Consider the following 21,243-nt stretch of genomic DNA (forward strand, 5'->3'; position numbering starts at 1 on the left):
TTTTGAATAAGCCAGTTAGATTTTAATTGCTCCCTTTCACATGAATTAGTGTCTAATAATTATTTATCTGATGGTAGTGATCACAGTAATTCTAGAACCACACAAGGCAGAGGTTGGGGGGTTGGCTGGATTAAAGGACACTTTATACAGAATCCACTAGGCTACTTCGGCTGTTTTTGGTTGACTTTATTGTTAAGTGATGAAAGACTTCGGTGCTTTAGAATGACAAAACAAAACCCTCATTGGTCCCTTGATCCACCCCCACCCGCCACCCCCTATAGCTGAAGGGGGTGAAAAGCTACATTGCTTTATCAGATTGGATTGGCCATTAAGTCAGGAAGAATGGCTTCTTAACTCAGTGGATCTAAAAGAAAGTAATTCTGTGCTCTGGCTCTCTCTCCGTCTTTGGAGAATGTCAAAACTCTTCTAGCCCCTCCCATAGGAGGGGTGGGAGAAGGACCATTTGCACTATCTTGAGGATAAGTAATTAAGGGATGATTTGATTGGCTCTGGCTATTAATATACTATCCTCTTGTATGGGACCTATAAAAAGGAGTAAAGACCCTGCAGTAGGAGAATGAGACACCCAGAGAGAGTACAGGGACTGTAACAGTTGATGAACCAAGTGGTAGCAGTAATATCCTAACCCTTCCCCTATGTGTATTAGGTTAGCTTTTCCTTAATGGTATTGAAACCATCCTGATTGAGATCTGATTGGCTCAGGGAACTAAAGACAGGCTATTGGACATCACTTCTTGGTTATCTAAGTAAAAAACAGCTAGAACTCCAGGTACGTTCTGATGCTTGGCTAGTAGACCACAATTGGCAACTCAAACAAGGTCACTTTGAAGCAAGAGGTACATCATCAGACTGTCTTTTTTTTTCAGTTCAATAAAGATTTATTAAGTATCTACTATGTGCCAGGCATTGTGTTAAGTGCTAGGAATACAAGAGAAAGAGATAGTCCCTGACTGCAAGGAACTTACAACCTAACAGAAAAGAGCGCACTAAAAGAAATCTAAAGGGGCAGCTAGGTGGCGCAGTGGATAGAGCACCAGCCCTGGAGTCAGGAGGACCTGAGTTCAAATGTGATCTCAGACACCTGACACTAGCTGTGTGACCCCGGGCAAGTCACTTAACCCCAAATGCCTCACCAAAAAAAAAATAACCAACAGAAAACCAAAAAAACCAAAGCCAACTAAAAAGCTGCAGAGCGGGGAGAGGGAAAATGCAAAGGGGAGGAGGTACCCAGCAAGGGGCATGTTGCTCCATGGAGTTGAGGCCAAGCAAAGCTGATGGAGAATGGAGTTACCAGGAAGGTTATATGGAAGACTGTGGGAGTTTAGTGTTCTTACCCTTCAGCCCTCCAATCAGAGGGGAGAAGCAAAAGAAGAAATTTTTTTTTCTATTCTTTGTTTTTTATTTGTTTATTTACCAGTGTAAACCTCTCTCAACTTAGAGCAAGCAAGCATTTTTCTAGTACCAGTTGTGTTCAGTACAAAAACAGGCATGTGATAGTCCTTGTTCTAAATGGTCTTGTACTCCTATCCAGGTGACACTAGGCATATATGAATAATATAAATGATAATTACAATTTAAATACAATGAATTTAAGCAAAGAGGACACAAGCAATGGAGAGTAGGGGGAAGAAAGATCAGGAGAGTTTTGAGATAAAAAGTAGTGATTGAATTGGGTATTGAAGGATATGGAGGATTCTCAGAAGTAAAGATGGGTGAATACATGGGTGTTCCAGACAATAGGGCACTGGATTAGAAGCCAGAGGACTAAGGTCTGAATACTAGTTCTGCCACTTACTCCCCATCAGGCTGTCTTTAGTGCATATCCTTGTTGAATATCCTTCTGCCTTGGCTAAGTAAATCTTTCGTTAACTGTTCAATGATCTAACAGTGTTTCATTTCATTGCATTATTGAATCTATTCTACTGGGTTACAACAGAACTAAAAGTGGGTTTGGGTCCTGGGTGGGACTCTGTAGATTGTCATAACCTTCTGTAGGATATGATAATAGAAGCCTTGGAGAGACAGGAGTGAAGGAAGGTTGCCTTTGCCTATTTTCTAACTCACAGAGCTGGAATGATGGCGGGGAAAGTCAGGTGGTATAACCTTTTAACCTCATGGAGACAATGGAACTGCCCAATTCAGCCTCCTGCAGAGTGGAAGATAGATTTCTGGGACAATAGAGTTCCTGGACCAAACCATGGAGAGGCAAAAGAGGAAACATTCTAGAGATGCCTTCAGGGGTCAAGTGGGAGCTCCTCTATTCCATCCTTTTGGAAGAGAACCAAAACTTCCTGAGACCCTGGCTTTTGGGAGAAGTGCTGAGAGTTTCTGGAACCCCAGCCTTCTAGAGGAGTGCTCAAAGTGCCCGATCCCAAAGTTAGAGGAGCAACAGCTGAGTCCCTTGAGGAAAACAAAATGTGAACTCTGCCCTACACTACTGGTAGGAGTTATTCAGATGATACTGGGTTGTTGGAAAGGAGATGTCTCTTTAGCAACTGCAGAATTGTTTTTCTTGGTGGGGGAGGGCGTAGGAGAGGAGGCTAAACCCTTAGTGTAGCACTGTACTGCTAGATCTCTGCATAGGTCTCTAGGGCAAAGGTAGGATTTACTAGAAAATCAGGGAGAGGTGAATTGACTGTTTATGTGCTACTGTGAGTCCTTTATGTTTCTTTACTTTTTATGAGGTTGTGTTAGTACCTGTACTAGCTCTGGGCAATTGCCTGCCAACCATCTCCTAGATATAAGTAATGCTAGTATGCAAAGTAGCGAACAGAGGCTCTCAGTGAACGTTAAACAGTTTACTGCACGTTTTAGAGTCTAGGGACTGGCTCCAGAGATCTGAGTTAAATTCAGGCTATGAAAAAAACTTTGGTACCTTTGTTCTTTGTACAAACTCAAGACTGCCTTCACAAGGGAGAGTTTTTTAGAGTCTAAGGTTGTGGGAAGCTCTATGAGAATAGACCCATAGTCATCTATGGGATGTGCCTCATTTACTCAGACTCTTTACCTACTTTCCTTTCTCCTTCCACCTGTCAAGCAATTACAATGTACAAAGATCCCAAATCATCTACCCAGGAGAAGGGGTAGCAGATGATACCTTACTTCCTCACAAGAAGCTTCCCTGGAACACATAGGGAAGCAAGATGGAACCTGTAAGAAATCTGGGAAGCAATTTCTGAAACATCTTCCCTCCCACCTCCCCTGCCCCCTGGGCCCATTCTCTATCCTCTTTTTTTTTTTAAATTGGGCAGTGGGGTTTAAGTGACTTGCCCAGGGTCACACAGCTATAAGTGTTGTGTGTCTGAGGCCAGATTTGAACTCAGGTTCTCCTGAATCCAGGGCCGGTGCTCTATCCACTGTGCCACCTAGCTGCCTCCCCACCCCCATCCTCCTTACTAAAGGGTAAGACTTGGAGATTTACAGCACACCTCCATCTCCATTCTTTCTGAGGCCTAAATTGGTAGTAAAGAAAATCCTTCAAGAAATCTAATTTGGATATGCAAGTTTTTTTGTAGTGGTACCCCTTTTCCTTCCCAGCATGGTTAACAACAATAATAGCTAGCATTTATATAACATTTAAAGGTTTGCAAAGTACTTTAGAAATATCTCATTTGATCCTCAAAACAACCCTGGGAGATAAGTGCTATTATGATCCCCATTTTACAGGTGAAGAAACTGAGGCAGGGAGAGGTTAAGTGACTTCCTCAGGGTCACACAGTAAATGTCTGAGGCTGATTTGAACTCAGGTCTTCCTGGATCCAGGCCCAGTGCTCTACCTACTGTGCCACAAACTGCCTGCTTTATCTCAGACTCACTCATTTGACGAGCCACTTTGCAACAAACATAGGCATTAAAATGCACAGGAAAACCTTCTCACCAATTCTTGTTGATTAATAATTTTAATTTTAAGCAAAAAAAATTCTTGGAACCTAGACTAATAGCACCAGTCCAGGACTGAAATAATGTTGAATGCTTGCACAAGAAGCAGGGCCCTTTTACCCACTTCTGAGTAAACGTGGATTTGTACCATGTTCTTTGATTCCCAGAGTAAACTCTGGTAGGATGGGGAGGGGGCAGGGAAAGGCCAAAGAGATATGAATTTTTGAGACCCCCTCCCAAGATTAAACTTGTTTTATATAAACCCAGAGTTAGGGAACATTGGGTCACAGGTTAGATAAGTATAGTAAGAGTTCAGAGTTCAGAGGAAAGAAAGATTAATGTGGCTTGGAGAAATGTGAGAAAGTAGGATTTTAAACTCTTCTGATCAAAATTCTTCAGGAATTCCCTGATGCATGTAGGATAAAATACACAATCATTCACCTAGCATGTGAGGTCCTCCACAATTTGGTTCTTCCTTATCTTTCTGGGATTTCTTCTCTTGTATTCATTGTTTGATCTGGTCTCTGAACTTGGCTGTCATAGACCAAAGTCATGATCATAGGCCATTCCCATGCCTGCAGTCCAATCCCTCCTTCTTCAAGGACCAGGTCAAGTGATGGTGGTGTTCAGTCATTTTTCAGTCATGTCTGACCCCATTTAGGGTATTCTTGGCAAAGATACTGGAGTGCGTTGCCATTTTCTTTTCCAGTTTATTTTACAGATGAAGAAACTGAGGCAAACAGTGTTAAGCAACTTGCTCTGAGTCACACAGCTAGTAAGTGTCAGAGGCCACATTTGAACTCAGGTGTTCCTGATTCCAGGCCTGGCACTCTATCCACTGTGCCACCAAGCTACTGGGTGCCACTTCCTAATCAAATTATCCCTTCATTCCTCCAATTGTTAGTGCTTTTCTCTGCCTCAAATTACTTCTCATTTATTTTATCTGCTTGCATGTATCTTGTAAGTTCATTGAGAATCAGGACTGCCTTATCTTTTCCTTTGATTCTAGGATATTTGATTCTTCACATACAAAGTGTCCTTTAATAGATGTTTGTTGAATTAAAAGGACAAATAGAAAAGTGGAATGAAAACGAAGCACACATATAGAAAAATAAGAATTCATAGAGGAAGAGTCCAAATTATAGGGGAAAAACTTGGCTCTCGCGCAGCCATATCATTTAGTGTTCTCAAATGACATTTTTTCCTTTTATCCCCTTCCTTTTAAAATTTTTTTCCCACTTAATGGCATTTTATTTTTTCAATGACATGTAAAGATACTTTTCAAAGTTCATTTTTAAAATAAGATTTTGAGTTCTAAATTTTTCTCCTTCCCTCCTTCCCATCCCCCCTCCCTAAGACAGCAAGCAATATGATATAGGTTATACATGTACAATCATCAAACAATATTTTTCAAACTAAAGAAAATATTTATTTGTTCATTAACTTTATTTTGCTATCAAAATAAAATTATTATTATATTTCATTTATTTTTTCAATCCCCAAACCTATATAATCTGATTTCTTTATAACAGTGACAATATCTCACATTATAAATCACTCTTTTTTTTTTAAGGCAATTGGGGTTAAGTGACTTGCCCAGGGTCACACAGCTAGTAAGTATCAAGTGTTTGATATGAGGCCACATTTGAACTCAGGTCCTCCTGGCTTCAGGGCCCATGCTCTACCCACTACGCCACCTAGCTGCCCTTTTATTTATTTAAGTATAAATCACTTGAAAAGAAGCATGGAATAATGGTACATGATAGTTAGCTAGCCTTGCAGGACCTGGGTTCAAGACCCACTTCTGCAAATATTGACTTTGTGATTCCGGGCATATCACTTAACCTTTCAGGGTGCTAGGCAACTCTTTAAGACTACAAGTTGCAGAGATGTCAACTTACTTTGGCAGAGGAAGTTTCCTCATTTGGGAGTTTCTTGTACCAGTCCAATGACATTTCCAGTCCCTATCTTCTCTAAGATTTGTAGAATGCTTTGCTCACAATGTGTACAAGTATTATTATCCCCATTTTACATATGAGTAAACTGAGGCTGAGTTGTTAAATGGATTATTCAAGATAACAAAGCTAGTATTAGAGCTTCAAACTGAATCTACGTCTTCTAAATCCAAGAAGACTTATTGCTTCATTACTTTTATTTATTATTTATTTATAATATAAATATGATATATTTTAAATTTTATTTATTGTATTACTTTTACTTTATTGATGAAAGTACCAACTTACCCACTTCAAACGTACAATGTAAAACCTTTAATATATACATAATTTCTTAGTCATTGTGGAATACTACTCTTCCAGATAGTTTCTTAATGTTTTACTTTTATGGCTTGTTATATTTCTTTATCTTCCTCCTATTTGTCACCTTAATGGCAAATGTATTGATAGTGTAACATCGACATTTAACAGCAAATGTATTGACAACTGTAACATTAATATTGTAACACTGTGACATTGATATACCAAGTTATTTAACCATTCCCTGACCACAGCACACATAGATTATTTCCAGTTTTTTACATCAGAAATAAAGGAGTTATGATTGATTTTGTAAATGTAGGTCTCTTTTTAAATACAGAATTTCTAAGCACTTGAGAATTAGAATAGGTCATATATCTAATTGGTTCTTGAAGACTTCCCTCCAAAGCATATTTAATAAGGAGTCATTCATCTTCAGTTTGAGAATCTCTAGCAAGGGGAAACTCACTATTTCCTTAAGACAGTCATTCTATGGATACCCCAACAATTGTAACCCGAGTCCCAAAATCCATTGGTATGGGACTTTCTCCTTATTGGTGGAGATCAATGCCCCTTAGCCTGTGTGAGGGCAGGCTGAATTGTTCAGACTTGCAGAAAGTCAAGAACAAAGATAATTTCCCTCCTTTTTTTTTTTTTATTAAACAATTTATTTTATTAACTTTTAGTTTTCAACATTCCCTTCCATAAAATTTTGGGTTTCAAATTTTCTTCCCCTCCCTCTTCTCCCCTCTCCCCAAGATGGTGTGCAATCTTATATAGGCTCTACTTATAAATTCATATTAAGCAAATTTTCACATTAGTCATGATGTAAAGAAGAATTAGAACCAATGAAAGGAACCATGAGAAAGAAGGATCAAAACAAAAAAGGAAAAGGAGAGCAAATAGTATGCTTCCAAAAGATAATCCCTTTTTCTTAACACAGCCCTTCAATTTTTGAAGATAGTCAACATGCCTTCCACCCCCACCCCATAACTTCTCTTCTCCAGGCTAAACATTTCAATTCCCTCATTGTCCTTTTTGCCTCACTCCCTCAACATTTATTATGCACCTACTGTGTTCAAGGCACTATGCTGGGTATTAGAGGCAGAAAGAAAAAAAATGTGGCATTCAGAACTGAGCAGGCATACATGTACTCCAAAACCTTACTGAGACATAACAGGAAACTACATTGATTGGTTTCCAATGACTGGGGTGGCTTCCAAGGTGACTGAGAGTCAAGAGGTACTGACTTGTTACAAAAGCCAAGTGAGCTATGAAACAGAGTCACTCACCTTTAAAAGCATTCTCTCCCTTGAACTATCTAGACTAACTTAGGGGTGACCAGGAGAAGGAAACTTTCTTTTGAAGTAAAGTTCTTGAAAAAAATGAACTTTCCAGCATTAGGGAATTCAAGAGTAATCTTGAGAGAGCGAGAGTTTCTGAGTTTGATGACATGGACATCAGTCTCCTAGTATATCTTCCTGTGGATAGATTTTAGGGCAAGGAGAAAATTGCTTTTATTTTCACTCACCTCTAACTAAAATTTAACATTTTCTTCAATTCTTTAAAAACATGATTCTGAGAAGGGGTCCATAGGCTTCACCATACTCACTGAGGAAGGAGCCTGTAATGCTCCTTTTCTGTATTCTTTCCATTAGATTATAAACCCCTTGAAGTCAGAGACTCTTTTTGTGTGTGTGTGTGTGTGTGTTTGGTATAGTGCTTAGTACAGTGCCTGGTACATAGTAGGCATGTAATAAATGTATATTGACTCACTGAACTAATAACTTTGTTCTCAGCAATTTCTACATTTGTTCAATGGATAATATACATTTATTTGGCCCCTACTGTTGAAACAAATATCCTTCACCCTCAGCTTTTGAATATCTTTTATATTTATCTCATTGATCCAATTGGAACTATAAAGTGTGAGGTATGAATTAAGTCATTTTTTTTTGCCATAGTGCTCTCCAATTTTTCTAAAATTTTGTTGTCTAACATCATTGAGTTTATCAAATATTAATCTTTTATATACATTTGGCTCTACTTCTATTTGGTTCTACTGATCTATTTTTTAGTATTTTTTAGCCAGTACTAAATAGTTTTGGTGATTTCAGCTTTATGGTATGTTCTGTAGACTGACAAAGCAAATCCTCTCTCAGTACTTTTTTCAAATACATTTCACTGTCATTTTATCCGGTCCTATAAAATAGTCTATTTGTATGTTGATCATGGTATTGCATTAAATCTATAAATTAATTTGGAAAACACTGATATCTTTCTTATATTGGTAGAGAAAGAAGGAAGCTAAGAGAGATTATAATCAAGTCATGGGTATGGTAAACACAGACTTGTTCAACAAATCCCACTATATGGAAAATGTTGTATTAGAGCTCAGTACGTCAGTTTAAAAGGTTTTCATCTCTTTAATCTTTCCCCCCTCCAATTCATCCTCAAGCTGCCAGATTGATCCTCCTTATACATACATACATGTGGTCATAGATCTCATTTCTCTGCTGAAAAATTTTTGGTGGTTCCATATTGCCTACCAAAATTTTCATCTCCTTTGCCTGGTAATTAAAGCTCTCCACAATCAGGAGTCACTCCACCTTTCTAGATTTATCTAATACTACCCCTCTCCCCTTCCACGTACTCTATGTTATAGCCAAACTTTGTGTTTGAATAGTAATACTGTGATTTTTTCATTCTTTTGGTATCTTACCCCTCTCTGAGATATCTTAGGAAATTATGAGTCAATATTTTTTAAGATTATGTTGTCTCCAGCACAGATTTCCTCTGTATGTAGAGTTAATCTTGCTAACTTTGTCTTCTTAAGTGCTATTTTTGCCTTCCTAATGCAGAACACTGGGGACTGAGGTATCAAATGTCATAGATCCATTGTTACTGACAGAAAAAAAAATAGATTGCTATAGAAAAAAAACATTGACAAACCTATTTTCCACATATCTGTCGTCCTCCAGATAATTTCATCTTTGAATGCCCTTGGGATAACAAGACTTAATAGTGTTATTCCCAGCTTTCTGCAAAATTGTTTTATTCTACAACTTTTCACCATTTTTTGGAGGTTTTTACTCATTATCTTCTGTCACTCACCTCCTGTGTATCTTACAAATGAGTTTGTGTTTTCAACTGGTGTTGACCCTCATGTGATTATTATTTATCACTACTTCATAATGATGCCCATTCCATTTTAGGGATACTCTGCTTATTTAAAAAGTTCTTCTTTATCATGAGCCCAAATTTTTTCTCTAACTTCTATCCATGGGTCCAAGTTCTGTCCTTCGGAGCAACACAGAATAAGTCTAATTTGTCTTCTGCACAATAATCCTTTTTTTTTTTAATTTGAAAATAGCTATAATGCCCCTTTCCATACCAAGTCATCCTTAGTTCAACCTTTCCTTGTCTTATCTGATTTCCTTTGAATTCCAACTAAAATCTCATCTTCTACAGAAACCTTTCCTAATTCCTCTCCATTTTAATGCTTTCCTCCTTTTAATTATTTCCTATTTATCCTGTATATAGTTTGTAAAAATTTCTTTGCTTGTCTTCACCATTAGATTAGATTGTGAGTTCAAGGGCAGGGACTGTCTTTAGCTTAGTGCCTGGCACATAGTAGGTGCTTAATAAATGTTTATTGACTGACCATTTGGGTCACTTCCCCTGGGAATGCTCCAGATCTAATGTCCTTAAAATGTAGTTCCCAAAAATGAACACAAAGCTTGAGAAGTAGTCTGACCAGTGCAGAGTTTAAATTGTGTTCTGAACATTGTATTTCCATTAAATATAACCTAGGCTTGCATTAGCTTTGGGGGCAGACAGTCAACCCTTTTGGCTGACAATGACTTGCAGATAGCTGGAGAGATAGGCTTCTCAGATCTTACATTAGAACAATTGATTTTTAAAAAAATATTTTTATTTCATTAAATATTTCCCAATTACATGTAAAAAAATTAATACTCATTTAAAAGGAATTTGAATTTCAAATTCTTCCCTTCCCTCCCCAACCCACTGAGGAGGCAAACAATACATCCATTATGCATGTGAAGTCATGCAAAATATTTTCATATTAGCCATGTTGCAACACACACACACACAACATATATATATATATATATATATATACATATATATGTATATATATATATATATATATATATAGCTTTTTTTTAAAAAAAGCATGCTTCAATTGTGCAGTTGATTTTTAAAATCTAATTGGAAGAATGCATCTTCATTCATTCTACAAACACTTATTAAGTTACCCACTATGTGTAACTCACTGTATTTGGTACAAGGCAAAGATGAGTAAGATACGGACGCAGAGTGCCTGCATGTACACTGAAGTTATGGGCAGTGCCCTTCACTGTGCTTTTCTGAAAGCAAGCTCTAAAAAGCTGGCAGTAGGCAGAGTCCTTCCCCTGCCCCACAAGTTTCCTGGAATAAGTTCTCATATGGAATTACCTGAAGAGAAGTAATGGTTGAAGTAGATGTGGATGAGATCCTAAGGAAAGTGAGGCATGAAGATACAGTCCTGATAGACGATGATGCTATTGTTTCTCCTTTGTTCTCGAAGAGGACCGTGACATTAGGGAGGTGATGCCATGACATGTAAGTGAATTGGATTTAAGTGAGGGAGGGCTGTGCAAAGTCACCAGCCTCACTTTCTCCTCCAAAGCCATCTGGGTCCAGTGGCCATTTATAGATCAGGATGACTGGAGATGGCCCTGAATGCTGTTGGGAGACCCTCACTTTTTTAAGCTAATTCACTTAAAATCCAATCCAAATGATAGATGATGACATCAAGGGTGTAGGAAGAGAAGCCAATAGAGAAGTCGAGAAAGGTAGGTCAAAAAGGTAGAACCAGAGAGGGCATAACCAGAGAGTCACATAAGACAAAGTATAAAACAGCCTTAAATGTTTCAGAATAGTCACGCAGAAAGAAGACTGAGAAAAGGCCATTGTTTAGCATTTAATTGGTAATTAGTGAGGGTAATTTCTATAAGGTGGTAGGAAACAAGGCCAAATTACATTAAGTTGAAGAGTGAGTAGGTAGTGAGATGTGGAGGCAGGGAAGGTAGACTACTCTTTCCAGAAGTCTGAGGGAGGACTATACTCCTTAGAGTGAATGAAAGCAAAATAGGAGTTAATCATGCTTGCCTTACTTTAATATTACACTATTGGGGATGATAACAAGGTGTTAAACTAACTGCAAAAATGCAGGCCATGCCAGATGATTCCTTTATGAGGTATAAATAAGCACCTGAGTGAATCAGAAGGGAGCAACTATACTGGTGAATTAGGAACCACACCCCGGGGTGACTCTTAAAAAGATACAGTCCAGTTAGTCTGAGGCTTTCCAGGCTTCCTGATAGCTGCTGTGGATAGAATGCTGGGCTTGGAGTCACAAAGATTTGAGTTCAAATCTCGCCTCACATATTTACTAGCTGTGTGACCCTTGGCTGTCTGCCTCAGTTTTTTCAAATGTAAAATGAGGATATTAATAGTACTTACCTCATAGGATTGTTGTTGAGGATTAAGTGAGATATTTGCAAAGGGCTTAGCCCGATGCCTTACACATGCTTAACAAATACTTGTTCCCTTCTCTTTTCCCTTCTTGATAGCAAGATTGCTTAGGCAGATCAGGCATAAGGAGTATCAGGACAGAAACCGTGTTACTGCTCCATAAGGAACACATATACCTAAGAATACTAACTCAACCAGCCCAGGGTGGACTGAGTGCTCATGTCATTTACTACCAAGACACCTCACTGGAAGATCAGGTTCACTCTTGTGTGATAAAATTTCCTCTGAGTCCCTGCAGCACACAGGCCACCTTACATTTCTCCAATGAACCCCTGAACCATTCAGGGCAGTCTAAATGGATGTCTGCATTCACCCTCTCTCTAGGACAAGCAGGTTAACCTGAACCATAACTCCATCCTCCCCAAAGACTACGACCCTAAGGTGGCAATCCTGTATCTCTTTTTTTCCATTAGGCTTCCTAATGGAAGCCCAAAACCTTTCCACAGGAAAGTCTGGCTACCTTTCTATATTTTAAATATTAAAAGAAGAGAGGAAAAGAGAGATCTAACATAGAGAAGGGTGTTGTCTCCTCTTGCTGGCGGCACCTAGTCATAAATGCTAGAGTTACAGATCCCTACATACAATTTCCCAGGACAGATAAGTAGTATTTATATTGGGAAACCCATCTACACAAGATGAATAGTAGGAATAAAGGAGGTGAATAGGAGTGGTTGAACAATCTTAACACTGCTACAACTGTTTGTGTGCTTTCTTTGTTTTTCTTCTAGTTATGAATAATATATTTTTATACACCTCAGCTCACTTGAAGGTTTTTAGCCTTCTAGTCACTAATCTTAAGCTGATGCTACTCTTTAGTAATTTTCTTTTGTTATGAATGTGTCCCTATCTTTCTAGCTAATTTCTGAGAAAGCAAAAGTGATAGGATCTCCTGAGGAAGAAAGGGTAGGATTAATTTCCACAACTTCAAAACTGTGAAAACTGTCTATTTTCTGGCATACTCTTTCTTGGACTTTAAAAGGAGGAAGCTCCTAGGTCAAATAGAGACTTATCTGAAACCACCTTCTGGCTTTACACATAGAATCCTTGTCTTTTAGTTCAAATGCAATTTATCTAACAGCTCCATGTTCAGTTTAACTTTTACATTGGTGGGAGATTTGAATTCAGGTCTTCCTGGTTCCAAGGCCAGCTCTCTATACAGTAATTGTTATTGTTTGTCCTTCGTTTTGAAGAGGACCATGGTATCAGGAAGGTGATGCCATGACTTGTAAGTGAATCAGATTTAAGTGAGGGATGGCTGTGCAAAGTCACATAGAATCCTTGTCTTTTTGTTCAAAGGCAATTTATCTAACGGCTCCATGTTCAGTTTAACTTTTACAATGGTGGGAGATTTGAACTCAGGTTTTCCCGGGTCCAAGGTCAGCTTTCTATACACTAATATCATAAAACTGAATCACATCTTTGTAAGTAAGAAAAGGTCTCACCCACTAACCAATACTTACTGTTGAGTGCTCCACCCTCCAACACTCCAGATAAGTAAGTCCAAGTATCAGGAACAAGAAGCAGGCCACAATTAAAAGAGACAGGGATAACCCATGGGCACTGACTGAAGCCCCCATCTCCTTTGCTTTTAGATTGCTGAAGAAGTTTCTGTACACTAATAAAATCACAGGTCCAGTTCTTATTCCCTCTAAGGTTTATGAAACGCTTTCCTCATAACCACCCTGGGATGTTGGTTGTGCAAGGATTACAATCCCCATCTTGCTGTGGTACAGTTGTGTCTGGCTCTTTGTGACCCCATTTGGGATTTTCTTGGCTAAGATCCTGAAGTGCTTTGCCATTTCCTTCTCCAGCTCATTCTGCAGACGAGGAAACTGAGGCAAACAGGGTCAAGTGACCTGGCCAGGGTCACATAGTAAGTGCCTGAGGCCAGATTTGAACTCAGGAATATGAGTCTTCCTGATTCCAAGCCCAGGCTAAGTGATTAAATGGATTATTCAAGTTTATTATCAGAGCTTAAACTTGAACCCAGGTCTTCTAACTCCAAAAACAGATATCTTTTTAATATTAATTAATAAAAATACTGACTTGCCCACTTTACATCTATTAATGTATGGCTTAAAAAAACACCTTAGTCATTGTAGATAGTACTCTTCCAGGTGGCTTCTTAATTTTCAATTATTGTGGCTTAATATATTTCTTTATATTCCTCCTATTTGTCATTTTAATGGCAAGTGTATTCTATGTCGATACCACAACTTGTTTGGCCATTTCCCTACCATGGTATGTAAAGATTACTTCTAATTTTTTACCATTACAAATTATAATTATCTGTGTAAATACAGGGTATTTGTTTTTAAAACAGAAAAAAAAGGAAAAAAAATCTCTGAGCATCTGGAGAGTTAGAAGGGACTCAGAGGTCAACTGACCTTCAAAAATTTTTCCTATACAAACACAATTGGTCATCCATCCTCTGCTTGAGGACCTCCAGGGAGGGAGTACTACCCACTTCCTAAGACAATCATTTTACTTTTGGACAGCTCTAATAGTTATGAAATTTTCCCATAAATTGAGACTGTTTTAAAAAATGAGGTAGATGCTAAAGAAATTTTTTTGAGAAGAATAAGGACCAAATAAATCCAGGAGTTTGGAAACATCCCACTAGTTGTCATTTGCTTTTGTAAGGCAATAATAATGACAGTAATAATGATAGTTAACATTTATATACTGCTTACTATTTGCCAGGCCTTGTGCTAAGTGCTTTACAACCGGGGCTCAAATAGAGCATGCATTTTGTTGCCTCCCACAACCTTCTTATTCACATATGCTAGACAGACCCTGGTGCCTTTTTCTGCATTGCATTCATCTTCATCTCCCTGTTGGATGTCCACTGGTCAGGAATTCTGGAATGAGGCATGGGCTGTATAAGATGGCTACTTGGGTCTTTTCCAGCTCTGAAATTCTGTGGTTCCATTAGAAGTTATAAAATTTGCACAGTCACCTAAACCATGACATAGCATTAAAATACATCTATTTTTGTTCCAGACATGGAGTAGATACCATGTGGGTAAGGCAAGTTTGTAACCATTTCCCCCTCAATATGCAAAACCGATACATTTCTGGTACCAAAGCCTCAGAATTAAATCCTCAGGGACAGGATGAAATGGCATTTAATTTAAGGGTTTTCCCTGAGAAAATATTCTTTGGCAGAAGCCCAGTGCTAAGTATTCTCTTGTAGTATTCAAGGGATTGAAAAAGCAAGTATCTGTGGTTTTCAGGGCAAACTTGCAGACTGTTCACACTGTGGAACAATGGTTTTTCATCTTCAGAAGGTGCCTTGAATGCCAGGCCTTGGGGTGGGGTGAAACGCTATGACCTCAGTTTCAAGGCTCTTCTACTAGAATTTCTTCACTCATAACGTCCAACCCCGTACACCTGCTCCTAGAGGCGTAAATAACCGAAAACGGTTTTGCAATCTCCGCTGGATCATCCACAATGATCTCAAAGTCGTCAAAAGCCTTGAAAAGATTCTCAAAACTAGACCCATTTCATTCGCTAGCTTTTCAAAAATAAATAAGGCTGGGCATCATAGAACTAAAGTGATATTTCCAAAAAAAACCGGGGGGTTGGGAGAGAGAGGAAATAGTGGGTTCCTTACACTAGGTTAGGGTCCTGGCAGCCTTGACCCTAGAAAAGCAGGCTGGCTCTGGATCACTCCAGCTGCCCAGAATTCCATCAGTCCTCCTTTTCTTCTCCTTCCTCCTCCCTCCCCTTCTTCTCTTTCCTCCTCCTCCCTCCCCTTTCTCTTTCTTCCTTATTCTCTATCCTCTTTCCTTTTTTTCCTCCTCTCTTCTCCTTCTCCCTCCTTTTCTTCCCCTTCTTTTTTCTCCCTCGTCTTTCCCCTTCTTCCTTCTTCTGCAAAAGGCCCCAGCTGGAGAAGTAACGTTTTCTTGGATTTAAAAAAGAAAAAAGCTAAGGTCATCAATTAAGGGAATGGGGAGACCTGGGCAGCCCGGGCCACGGGGAGACAAAGGGAGCCGAGGGGTGGGCGGACCCTCTCCATCCTCCCCCTGAGTTTCCGTCGCCCAAGCCCGCCAAGGACCCAGCGGTCAAGGTGTTCCCCTAAGGCGCAGCCGGGGGGGGCGGCGCAGGAGCCCACGCACGCCGGGCACACGCACCCCGAGCCAGCCCAGGCGGGCGGGGAAGCCCCCTCCCCGGAGATGCGCGCGCCGAGCCTCCGCGCGCCCCATCCTCCCCCGCCTTCCCCCTCGGCCCTGCCGTCCCGCCGCCGCACCTTACGTGGACCCTTCCCGCTCAGGTGAGTCCTTCCCACGCCTCCCATTGGCCCAAGCGCCGCCGGCTCGGGAAGGCCAACGCCGACGGGTCTAGTTCAGGGTCTAGGGTGGGCGCGTCACTTCCGGTAGCGCGGAGCTTGTAAAACACCCAGGAGAGAAAATGGCGGCTGCAGCGGCGGCGGCGGCGGCTTCGGCGGCTCAGCAGCTCTCGGATGAGGAGCTTTTCTCTCAGCTCCGCCGTTACGGCCTGTCTCCCGGCCCAGTGACGGAGAGCACCCGGCCCGTCTACCTGAAGAAGCTGAAGAAGCTCCGCGAGGAGGAGCAGCAGCAGCAGCAGCCGCCGCCGGCGCCGCCGCAGGAGCAGCAGCAGCAGCACCGGACCGGGGGCCGCAGCGCCAAGACGCGGAACAGCAACAACAATAACACGGCGGCCGTGGGGGCGCCGCCGGGGGGTGGGGGCGGCCGCGGCCACCGCCGGCATGGGGGGCAGGCCGCTCTCGGGCGACCTCTCGTACGTGCGGACCTCGGGGGGCGCTCAGCCGCGGCTTGGCCTCGGCCCCCGATAACCCTCCCGGAGCCGCCGCCGCCGCCGGAGCCACGGCCGCCCCCGCCCTGGCCGCCTCCGCCGGCGGCAGCAAGGTGTTGCTGGGCTTCAGCTCGGACGAGTCGGACGCTGAGGCCAGCCCCAGGGACCAGGCCAGCGGCGGCAGGAAGGAGCGGGCGGCCCTGCAGTCCCGCGGCGGAGCCAAGCCCGTGCCCCTGGCCGACGGCGAGGCGGGCCCCGGGCAGCCCGCCGAGAGGAGGAAGCCGCACGCGTGGTGGGGGGCCCGGAGACCCGTGTCCGCCCCGGACCCCCTCGGGCCGTCGGGGAGAGAGGGCGCGCCGGAGGACGCGGAAGAGGGAAGGGATGGCGGCGGCGAGAGGGAGCCGGAGGGCGAAGAGCTGCGCTGGACCAGCCGGCCCGTGAACGGCAGCCGGCTCCTCCCCTTCAGCTGCCGGGAGAACTACTCGGACTCGGAGGAGGAGGAGGAGCAGGACAACGTGGCCGTCGCCCGGCCGCTCTTCAGGGACGACTCGCTGCTCCGGCCCCGGCCCAGGCGCAGCCACGGCAAATCCCCCGCGGGCGCCCGAGGGGAGGCCCCGCACCCCGCGGCGGCGGCCGTCAGCGGCTGCCCGGGGAACGACAGGGCCGCCGGCAGTCTAGACCGGAGGCGAGGTCCGGAGGAGGGAGGGGGATGCGACCCGCTGGGCTGCAGCCCCATCCCCAGATACCGCCTCAACTCCAAGAAACAGACCCCGCTCCTGTCCCCGCCCCTCCCCGACGGGGACCTGACCCTGGATCGCAAAACCAATAACCACATCGGCCGGGGGGGCTTCCACCTGGACACCCCCAGGGTCTACGCCAACAGCATCCCTCACAGCCCTCTGATCGCCTCCGCCTCCTCGTCTCCGCTCAGAATCAATCACTCCAATCACACGGGCTCCAATCATACCTACCTGAAAAACACCTACAAGCAGAAGCTTTCAGAACCGGAGGAGGAACTTCTGCAGCAGTTTAAACGGGAGGAGGTGTCCACCCCTGGGGGCTTCAGTGCCCACTATTTATCCATGTTTCTCTTGACTGCTGCCTGCTTGTTTTTTCTGATACTTGGACTCACCTACCTTGGCATGAGAGGTACAGGAGTGTCTGAGGATGGGGCACTTAACAGTAAGTATTGGTCTGTGGGTAAGACTCTCCTATTCCTTTCTGTTTTCCCCCTTATTTCAGGTTACTGCGAGGCAGTTTGGGGTAGTGGAGAGAGAATCAGTTTGGGTGACTTAACCGCTCTAGGAGTTCTCTTAAGTCAGAGCTATATCCATTTCAGAGGAAGGTGCTGATCTGCCTTGGTTGAGAGAATTTGTGAAATCACAGGTCCAGGCTCCAATTCCTAAACATACTGCAATTGTCATTTTACTTTAGGTGACCCTTTTGGATCAGAAACAAGGTTTGAATTGTAAACAAAACATCAAGTTGTTTATCAAATGTTATATGTATAGTACAGCCTTTTATCAGAATGTTACCTGTTTGGATTTGAAAATCTTTTATCCTGCGGATAATGCAGGAAGTCCAAAACACTTCAGAAAAAAAGCAGAAAATCACCTATATGTTATAAGTAGTATCTTCAGTGGTATGCTGGAAAGTATGGGATTTGAAGTCAAAAAATCAAATTTGGGTGGTGCTTTTTGCTTCCTGTGTGATTCTTGGGTAAATCAGGTAACCTCTCTGAACCTCAGTTTTCTTGTCTCTAAGATGAGGGGTTGAACTTTTAAGGACTTTTCCGGATCTAAGTATGCTTTCTGCCTTGAAATTTAATAAGCCTTTTGGTAGATAGAATTTTAAAAATAATTGGCAAGTGTTTACCTTGTGGAGCATCTTATTTAGCAGAAAACTTCCTCTCCGATTGAGACATGAGGGCTCTTTTAAACTGTATTAAACATGAGTTTTATAGTATTCACTAATATGAAAAATGATACTTTCATGGAGAATAGAAACAGCACACCCACACATGTGATTTTCTGGAGTTAAAAATGAACCCCTCCTCACCTGGGATGAGTGCTGTTGATAAATACAGTTACAGTCATTTGCTTTTCATAACGAGATTCTTGGCTCTTGGTTACACTAAACAGTTACTATAATATGATTTATGCTCATTCTAAGTAGCTCTGGAGCATCATTTCTGGCTCTTTAGCAGGGTGACTATTGAGGCTTTTTTGGAAATATGGTGAATTGTTCCCTCTGTACATTGCCCAGAAAAATTATATATAGCAATATAGCAAATCCTATATTGGGTTGTAGGATCATAAATTTAGAGCTGGAAGGAACTCTGGAAGAGTTACTGGTCTACTCCCTCATTTTACAAATTAAGAACTAAGGAAGGCCCAGAAAGTTTCAGGCTCTGATTTCCAATCCAGCATTCTTTGAGCAGCCCAGAAAGAGAATCAAAGTAATACTTGCCTTAGATACATTTAAATGTTGGTCCTAAAACGTCAACAGTAACTGACTACTGCTTAAACATTGTTTCTTAACTCTGTGCAAAACATGGTACTCAAGCACTAGGAAATGTAAAGTTAAAAAATAAATCCAGGCCTCAAATTCTACTGGGTTGATGTAACATATACATTGATAAGTAAATAAGTAAATACAAGATAATTTGAAAGGGAACAAGCATGGATGGGAGTGAGGGAGTCAGGGTAATCAGGAAAAAGTCTCATGTAGAAGGTGGCACTGAGTCGGAGGCAGAGGTGAGGAGAGGTTCCATTCCAGGTGAAGAAGGCCTGGAGATGAATGCTGAATTTGGGGAGGAGTTGGCCAATTTGCCTGGAGTGCTTAAATGGGAATAATGTGAAATGTCTGGAAATGGGGATGAGAGCAAATTGTACAGGGTCCAAGTGTGACATGCTGAGAATTTTTTTATTTTATCTTAGAAGCAAGAGGGGGATGGACTGAAAATTTTTGAGCAAAGGAATTACATGGATAAACCTGTATTTTAGGAATTTTAATTTGGCGTTTGTTTTGCAAATGAATAAGAGAAGGTAAAGACTGGAAGCAAGAAGACCAAGACCATTTAGGCTCTTGCAGTGGTCCAGACAAAAGGAGATGAGGAACTGAACTAGGGTGCTGATTGTATGAGTAAAGAGAAGGAGACTGATACAAGTAACATTGAAGTGTAGTCAAAAAGATTCAGCAGTTGTATTGATTGTATGTGGGAAGGGAATAAGAGGAGACTTCAGAGTTGTAAACCTGGGAGGCTTAGAAGGATTTTGTTGCACTGGAAGAAATAGGGTAGCTAGAAGGCAGAGTATATTTAGGGGAAAGATAATGAATTTCGTTTTGGACATGCTAAGTTTGAAATGCCTAGGGAACACATAGATGGAAATAGCCAGCAGGCATTTGGTGATATAGAATAGAAATTAGGGCTAGATGTGACCCTTAGATTTCTTCTCTTTAAGATTTCAATAATAACAATATACTAGCACCTACATAATGCTTTAAAGTTTTTTTGTTTTTATGTGAGGCAGTTGGGGTTGAGTGACTTGCCCAGAGTCACACAGCTAGTGAGTGTTATGTGTCTGAGGCCCGATCTGAACTCAGGTCCTCCTAACTCCAGGGCACCACCTAGCTGCCCAATGCTTTTAAATTTGCAAAGCACTTTACACATTATCCCATTTGATCCTAAACAGCCCTTGGAAGTAGCTATTATTATGCCCATTTTGTAGATGAGGAAACTGAGGCACTCATGGGATTGTGACTTTCCCAGGGTCACACAAACCATGTCTGAGACTGGATTTGAACTGGAATCTTCCTGACTGCAATTCTAGCACTCATCAGTTTGGTAGTCTTCTACGTAGAGATAATTGAACCTAGAGGAACTGACAAAATCACAGAGAGAGGGTGTAGAGAGAGACAAGAAGGACACCCACATTTTAGGGGGTGGGAAAAATGTGGTGATCCAGCAAAGGAGTGGACAAGCAAGAGAAGCAGAAAAGATCTGTGTTACAGAAGAAGGAAAGATAGGGTAGCCAGGAGGGGATGAGTGGTCATTAGTGTTAGAAGGTACAGAGAGGTCAAATAAAATCAGAACTAAGAAAAGGCTGAATTTAGCCATTGAGATCATTAGGAATCTTGAGGAGAACAGTTTCCATGGAGTTATCAGGTCAGAAGCTAGATAACAAGGAATTGTGAAGGAAATGGATGGTGAGAAAGTGGATCTAACCAGGATAGACTAGTTTTGGGAAAGGGAGAATTAAATGACCCTTATTTTGAAGAGGATGGCAAAGTCAAATGATTTCTTTATGTTTCAGGTTGATGAGTCCTGCACATTTACAAGTTGTAAAAACAGATAAGGAAAGATTGGAAGGCAGTAAGGAGAGTTTGAAGATGAGAAGAAATGATTAAAGGGGCTAGCTCCCAGTGGATACTGGAGAGATCGGAATAAAGGGCATAAGTAGAGGGATTGGCAGTGATGTGAAAGGCCACTTTTCCCAGATGCAGTGAAGGGTTTCGAGGTGTGAAGTGGGCAAGAAGAGAAAGCACCCAGTGGATGGTCTTGATTCCTAAGTAACAGAATTCTGCTGGTAGAGAGGAGTGGAGAAAGTAGCGTTGGCTCTTGAGAAAAAGCTTAGAATAGCTGATGACGAGTGTGGAAGTCAGTAAAGAAGTACTTATTGAATAAAGACTATGTAACATTGTGGGC

The 21,243-nt window shown here is 41.9% G+C and overlaps 1 protein-coding gene across 1 annotated transcript in view; it reads left to right on the plus strand.

The window, feature by feature from the left end:
• Positions 1–15,978: 15,978 nt before the first annotated feature.
• The window catches only part of LEMD3 (LEM domain containing 3), an 85,188-nt gene continuing 79,923 nt past the window's right edge, over positions 15,979–21,243 (plus strand). The window contains 3 exon segments of the mRNA XM_020990196.2: positions 15,979–16,463; positions 16,465–16,542; positions 16,544–17,717. Of these exon segments, the coding sequence (XP_020845855.1) occupies positions 16,170–16,463; positions 16,465–16,542; positions 16,544–17,717 (1,546 nt within the window). The 5' untranslated portion in view covers positions 15,979–16,169.

The sequence above is a fragment of the Phascolarctos cinereus genome, unplaced genomic scaffold (assembly GCF_003287225.1).
Source record: "Phascolarctos cinereus isolate Bilbo 61053 unplaced genomic scaffold, phaCin_HiC Scaffold_1;HRSCAF=81, whole genome shotgun sequence".
In the NCBI taxonomy this organism is placed as follows: Eukaryota; Metazoa; Chordata; class Mammalia; order Diprotodontia; family Phascolarctidae; genus Phascolarctos; species Phascolarctos cinereus.